The 7,480-nt window shown below is 43.6% G+C and overlaps 1 protein-coding gene across 1 annotated transcript; it reads right to left on the bottom strand.

Moving 5' to 3' along the window:
• Positions 1 to 558: 558 nt before the first annotated feature.
• KCNJ11 (potassium voltage-gated channel subfamily J member 11) lies at positions 559 to 2,542 on the bottom strand. The gene has a single exon (XM_017811523.1). It carries the CDS (start codon positions 2,451 to 2,453, stop codon positions 1,251 to 1,253), a length of 1,203 nt encoding a protein of 400 aa, XP_017667012.1. The 5' UTR covers positions 2,454 to 2,542; the 3' UTR covers positions 559 to 1,250.
• Between the last annotated feature and the right edge of the window lie 4,938 nt (positions 2,543 to 7,480).

Here is a 7,480-nt window from a genome sequence, read left to right as displayed (position 1 = left end):
AATTGCTCCTGTTATCACTGTGGAACCGAGAGGGTGAACATGGCTCCTTCATGTTTGCTGGCAAATGACAGATCTGGAATTCAGCTAAAAACCAAGGCAGGCGCCGAGTGTGTAGGGAGATCAGAATGAAATTAGAAAGGGAATCGTTTCCTCAGCAGGAGTATATTTTGTGACACAGCATCCCAGAAGTGACCACACTATCTTACACGTCCCTCCTTCCCCTAAGCACAAAAACCTCAGCTGCTTTTATAAAAGGGAAAGGAGTGAAAGGTTTTGCCTACTGCATGCAGATATAATTTCAGCATTCAGCATTGCCCTTTCATTTAAAATATCTAATTCTATTTTTATTCCCTGATTATCTAGCAGAATTCACCATGACCCAAGAGAGGTTAATTTTTTTACTGAGTATCCTATTGCCATGTGGCTTGGGCAGAGGGGAATGTTGCTTCTCTTCATGTAGAAATTGAAATACAGAATTTTTCTGATTTATAATTAATTTCAACTGTGTATTATCTGTTACTCCTTTTAAAGGCAAAGTATTGCTTACTATCAGAAAGGTACAGTCCAAATAGGTATTCCTGAATGTTTTATTTTGGAAGTGTAAAGGTTTTTAAAATAAACAAAGGTAAATATTCAAATACATTTCATATTGCATCTGGTAGGAGTGGCTCCATACAATACAATATGGATGATGCAAATCCAGCAGTATATTTCTTTGAGACATAGAGTATAATATATAGACACTTCCAGATCTGGTCTTCTGTCATACATAACATTGTCTGACCCTTTTGTTATAATTGAAATCCAGCCTACTTTATTAATTATTCATATTTTATTTTGCTATATTGATTGTTCAAGTAAGAAAAAAAAGCAGTTAAAAACTACTGACTTGCGAACACTGCAAGACCCTAAAAACTGCAATGTCTGAGGATAAATACACATTTATTTTTTGAGAAAATGTGTTATTACCTGCAGTTGAATCAATGCAGAATGATCGTGCAATTAAATAGTCTGACTTGAAATTTAAAGCTGCAGACCATGATTTTCCTACACCCAGTTCTGCTTGAAATCTCTCACATCTTTAAAAAAATATAATTAGCTTTAGATTTCCCCACAATAAATAACACCAGAACATACCTTGTGCTACCAACCTGAATTTAAAAAAAAGTAAGAGGCCACCTCAGTGTTTTGAGTTCATGAGATCATCTTTCAGATACAAAGCCCTAACAGAGTTTTCCAGTCAGAAGGCATCAGGAAGGCTCTTCACTTATGGTAAACTTGGGTTTTAGCTTGACAGACCTCCTCCTTATTGTGCTTTTAGGGGACAATGTCATGGTGTCCATAATGCTCCTGTCCTCCTCCAGCTGCCTCGCAGTGCAAGAAGGGGTGGGCACTTTCACTGTGTTGCCAAATTTAGAGTAATCCACAGAGTATCTCCCATCTTCCTCTGCCACAATGGGCACAAACCTTTGGCCCCAGAGGATTTCGTCTGCCAGGTAGGAGGTTCTGGCTTGAGTGGTGATGCCTGTGGTCTCCACCACCCCTTCCAAGATGACAATGATTTCCAGGTCCTCGTGGTGGTGAAGGTTCGTGGGGGAAATGTCATAGAGGGGGCTGTTCTTGTCTATCACGTGGTAGATGATGAGTGGGGAGACGAGGAAGATGCTGTTGCCCCCCACGGGGTTCTCCATCTGGATGTCGATCTGGTTGAGGGGCACCACCTCCCCCTCCAGGCTGGCGGTCTTCTTCACCACCTGCATGCGGATGGTGGCACTGATGATCATGCTCTTCCGGAGGTCGCCCACGCGCAGCATGAAGCAGAGCTTGCCCTCCCGCAGGGCGATGACCGCGTGCTTGCTGAAGATGAGGGTCTCGGCCCGCCGGTGGGCCTGCGAGGTCTTCATGAAGATGCAGCCCAGCATGATGGCGTTGATCACCAGCCCCACGATGTTCTGCACAATCAGCACCAGGATGGCGGCCGGGCACTCCTCCGTCACCATGCGCCCGCCAAAGCCGATCGTCACCTGCACCTCGATGGAAAAGAGGAAGGCGGAGGTGAAGGAGTGGATGCTGGTCACGCAGGGCACAAAGCTGGCCGGGGCCCCCGCCGTTCCCTCCCCGGGGTCCCGCTGCAGCCGCGTGCTGTGGTCCAGGTCCCCGTGGGCGAAGGCGATGAGCCACCAGACCATGCCGAAGAGCAGCCAGGTGCAGAGGAAGGACATAGTGAAGATGAGCAGCGTGTGTGGCCACTTGAGGTCCACCAGCGTGGTGAAGACATCCTGGAGGAAGCGTCCCTGCTCCCGGATATTTTTGTGGGCCACATTGCAGGCGCCGTTCTTGCCCACGAAACGCGCCCGCCTCTCCCGCGCGCGGTACCGGGCGTGATCCGGCACATCCTCCGCCAGCCGGGTCAGCACGTACTCCTCGGGGATGATCCCCTTCCTCGAGAGCATGGCTCCCCGCCGCCGCTCCGCCGCTCAGCACCGCCCCGAGCACCGGGGGCGGGAGGGACCGTGTGTCTCTGTGTGTGTGTGTGTGTGTGAGAGCGGCGGGGACGGGGGGGCGGCCGCGCCCGGGGGCCGAGCGGGCGAACGGCGCCGCCGCAGCCCCCGCCGGAACCGGTCCTGGATCGCTCCCCGTGCGAGCTGGGGGCGTTCCTTTACCTTTTACCCCTCGGGGTGTTTGTTTTTTTTTTCTTTTTATTTATTTATCTTTTTTTTTTTCCCCCCTGAGGAAGGGTTTCGTGCCGCTGTTTGTTTGTAAACATTTGATCCGGGATGGATTTACTCCCCCAGCTGCCTTCCATTAACAGGGGGCTGCTCTGTGGGATGCTGTGGCTTCGGGTCAGGTGATTACTCCGTGAAATACAAAAAAGAAAGACAGAAAAGAAACGGTACTGGGCAATTTTTTAAAAAGAATTTTTAATATTAATAATAATAATAATAAAAATTCCTGAAATTCACCTGCACGTTTTTCTTTAAAAAGAGGAAAGTGTTCATCTAATAAATCGGGCAGTTGGTGGCAGGAAATTTGCTTCAAGAAGCTAAATCCAAGGATATAATGGTTACACAGAGACCTGGAAATAAAGGGACTGAATCCCAATTCTAGAATTTGCTTGAAGAAGCTAAATCCAAGGATGTAATGGTTAAACACAGACCTGGAACTAAAGGAGCTCAATCCCATTTATAAAATTTTCTGGAGTTATTTAGACTAAACAAGGATTTATTTTTTTTTTTTTAATAAAGGAGCCCATGAACTTACATGAGCTGTGGCTGCTCAGGGAAATGTCTATAGTCCAAATAGAAGTAAAAATTGCAATAAAAATTATCCAGCTGCAAAGGGTTAACCACTGGTGACATGAACTTCCAGAGAGGCATATCCTCGGAAGAGGCAACAAAAGGAGGCAGGAAGGTAGAACCCATCTGTGGCACTACGATGTCTCTATGGGTGTAAATACATACATGTGCACGCCTGAAAGGATGTATCTTCCTGACAAGATGCATTATTCAGAAACGTTCTGATCTGACTTCTCTATTGTGTAAACAGCAATATTCTCATCCATGTGTTTACTTACTCTAATTTCAATATTTTGTTTCTATTTCAGTTTAGACACCAACATTGTAGAATTGCTGAAACATCCTAGGATGTTTTAGCAATTAGCGATCCTGCATAAGGGGTTTTTCTTCAGTGCCAGTGGATTTGTGATTATTTTTTTTCTAATTGCACGCATCCATGGACTTTCCCTTCAGTTTAAGCTTTAAGTGCTGTGATACACACTGTAAACAGCTATTGGCACTGATTCCCTGGGCAAGGCAATTGTCCAGTTGATATCTGGGAGTCAGCCAGTTGGGGCTGAAATTAACTTTCACCACCTACAGCTACTTAAAGCGGCCCACCTAGGGATTTCAGACTAGCATTTTGAAGTAATCACTGAGCACTCTGATCAGTTGTTATGGGTCTTGCAATTAAACGCTTACTTTAGACTGTTTCTACTTTTTATACATGAATAGTTGCATGTCCTTGCGCACATCCATTCCTTTTAGATGGTCCAGTTTCCCAATACTGCGTGATTTCCCCTGTTCTAGTTAATCTTTCTTGCTTCTTTGATAAACAAAACTAGAAAAGCAACATGTGGCTGCCAGGACACCGAGTGTAGCCAAAGGTGTTTCCCCTTTCTCTGTATCACTTTGCTTGGCTCTTTTTGTGTGCTTACTGTGAATATGTCACCTGCACCTACACTTTTAGTTTTATATATAAATCATGCCAAGCACATGACTTATATATACAGTTTAATTTTTTTAAAAGTTTGGGGTTTTTTTAAAAAATACCTTTTTTTCCTAAACATTTTAAAAAAACGCAAAACAACCCAAAAGGATGAAGTAATTTGAAGATTTACTTGTCAAAAGTGTAGTTTTCTGGCTTATAGCAGCTCATACTTCCAGGATTTTGCGGTGAGCATGAGGAGGCTAACACCAGGCAGTTCGCAGGCAACATTTCACACTCTTTTGCAGAGGTGGCCGTAGGGATTCAAGAGGTAGTCCTGACTTCTGTGCCGTTTCTCCGTACTCTTTTCTAGCCGTGGGCTTGTTCTGTACCTTTTCCTCCAGGGGGCGGTACCTCCATGAACGTAGAATGGTTAAAAACTTGTGTGGGGGAGTGTTTTAAAGGGAAGAGTGAACTGCTGCGTCGCCTGGTGCTAGGAACTACCCATGGAGCCCGCTACAGCAAGGGATATGGCATGAAAACATTCACTGTGTTGGTTTTAGGAATCTTGAACTCTATAGAGCTAGAATGGTGTTTCCTTGTTTCCACTTCTGTTCTTTACTGGGACTGTCACTGGCTACTTCTTTTTCTCTACCTCTGAGCACTTATGGGCTGAGATGGGATAGCAAAGCAAGTGGCTTCTGCTGAGGAATTTCTAGACCAGAATAAAAAGAAGCCCTGTCTTTGGGGATCAAGTGCCAGGTACTTAAAAGAAAAAAGTGACAGATCTTCTGAGTGAGCCAACATAGTTGTGTTAAGAGCTCCTGAACAAATTGGGCTCCCAGGAATGAACAATCCCGCTCTGTAATATTGAATCACAGGGGGTAAGTTTTTCAAACCAAAAATAAGTTTTACATTTCAAAACTCCCTCCACCCCAATTTATCCTAATTTTAATGGCTATAAGATCTTAGGATAATTGTTAAATTAAAATCTAGCTGTTGCCATGGTATTACTCTGCCTTTAGAAGCAGAGTAAGGCTGCAAAGGCTTCCCTTGGAAATCAGAACGTGATGAAATGGCCACATTAAGACAAAGGAATAAGTGCTATAAAGGTTTTCATATAATGGAAGTATTTATAGAAAGGAAGCAAAAAAAATCCTGGTTACATCTCCATGGGCAGTTTATCCCATGAATACCTTTAGGACTGAACTGCGTCCCATCCCAGAGGAGAACTGAAAGTCAGGCCATGGCTGCTCCTGTGTTTTCTTGCACCCATTTCAGTATGGCCCTTTGCTTAGCAATGCTTCATTGCCATGAAAACACATATGAGCCTGATTCAGTAGCAACTTCTGGACTGCCTATCTTGAGGCAACAAGGTTTATTGACTTGGATAAACACAGCGAGCCTCCCACCATAGAAAAACATTCTTGGGTATTGCTTCAGATCATGGTTGAGACTCTAACCCTTTAGAGTTAGGGGCAGAAAATCCCTGGGACTTGGCCCTGTATCAAGAAGACCAGATAAAACGTGCTGAGGAAACGTCAAGTGTGTCCTGTTCAAGTGGCAGCTGAGACTCTCCCTGTTCACATGTATTTATTCAACATTGTGGTACCATTGAAAAGATATAAAATCGTTGAGTATGAACCAACTCACCCCACTCTTCTACAATACTGCTTTTGTGAAATATAAGTCCCATTTAAAATGGAAACATATGACACTTGTACTGTGAGTTCTAATTTCTTAATATTGTGAGATATAGCACAGTCACATATGCTGTGTCCCTTACTCCCCTGCTTTCCCTTCTGGGTAAGGTTGTCAGAAGCTTGTAGAATAGGAGCTAGTCCAAATTGCAGTGTCAAATCCCAGGCACTTAATTAAAAGCATATGAAATCTCGCTTCTCTGCATCTCTCCTCTTGCCATTAGGATTTAGGATCTTCCACAGATGGCTGCAAAACCTCTGAGGATTTCTCTCTGCAGCATGAATTTGAGATGTCCTGCAGAGTGGTGTTTTCCTAAGTCTTTACAGGATGAGATCCTGCCTTGAACCAGTACTGGGAAACTAGGAGACAGTATACACAGTAGCTGTAGTAGAAACTTGCTCTGTGCCCTTGAAAGGATAGTCACCTGTCTCCCATTTCCTCTTACTTTGCTCTAATGGAAGCCTGGTATCCCAGAGTAAAAACACACAAACAGTTCTGCAGCGATTTTTTCTGGGACATTGCCCAGCAAATGATTCCCTGGAGGAGGAGATATCTTTCAGCTGCCCATTTTTTCTCTTCAAGTGCAGTAGGCAATGTCAGAGCTCATGCATTTCATCTGCATAACCATATCCTACACCTCCCCACTTTTAACATTGCTCATACACCAGTGACCTGCCCTTTGTTATTGCCCAAATAACAGCAGGCAGATGCTGCAAATCCTCTGCTGTGGCACTGGTAACGCTACTTAAACAGCAACAACAGTTCTTCAGTTTTCCTTGCTCTCTGCTGCAGTGTTAGAAGTAATGCATTAAAATATCATATATCCCATGAGAACATCAAGCTGTCTTTTTGTAGAAAATGAAGCCTTTAAAAACAGCTTCCAAATTAATTGAGCAGATTAAAGAGACAAAAAAAGAGTTCTCCAAAGTGTCAGGAATTCTTCAAAAAGGGGAAGATGACAACAAAAAAAAAGGGGAAGATGACAACAAAAAAAAGCATGTAAAGGCAAAGTTGCTGTACAAAGAATAAGGGTGAAAAATGCACTGCAGCCTTCCATTGGGTTATTGACATTTTAACCCCCTAGCAATGAAAAAATCCTGAAATGATTCTCACAGGGCAGAGATGAATAGCCATCTAGCCAGATCAGGATACTTTCAGTGGTTAAAAATTATCCTAATAGGTATATATAATATAATTCTAAGGATCACAGTGAATCCAGAAACAGCATGACAGTGGGTGAAATATGTGAAAAGAGGAGACGATGAGTCAAGTTCTCATGGCTCTGAGCTACAGTGAAAGGTTTAATACTGTTTATTTACCAGACTTGGAGGGATAATTTCCAGATGAATTGGTACATCTGCACTGGTCTGGAAACAGTGGGCATTAAACACTGATACTTTATCACAGCCTGCCTCCTCTCAGCTTCTTCACAGTTTGGGAAAGAGTCTGCCTCAATCCTGCTTGGAATCAGTATTCTATGGGGATAGAGATGGAATCAGATTGTGACTAATTTCTAGAAGGTATTAGAGAGTCTAAGACAATGCAGGCACTATCAATAAACCACAGTATAAAAAAA

The sequence above is a fragment of the Lepidothrix coronata genome, unplaced genomic scaffold (assembly GCF_001604755.1).
Source record: "Lepidothrix coronata isolate B3197 unplaced genomic scaffold, Lepidothrix_coronata-1.0 Scaffold1, whole genome shotgun sequence".
Taxonomy (NCBI): domain Eukaryota; kingdom Metazoa; phylum Chordata; class Aves; order Passeriformes; family Pipridae; genus Lepidothrix; species Lepidothrix coronata.
This window is presented reverse-complemented; position numbering and strand designations above follow the sequence as displayed.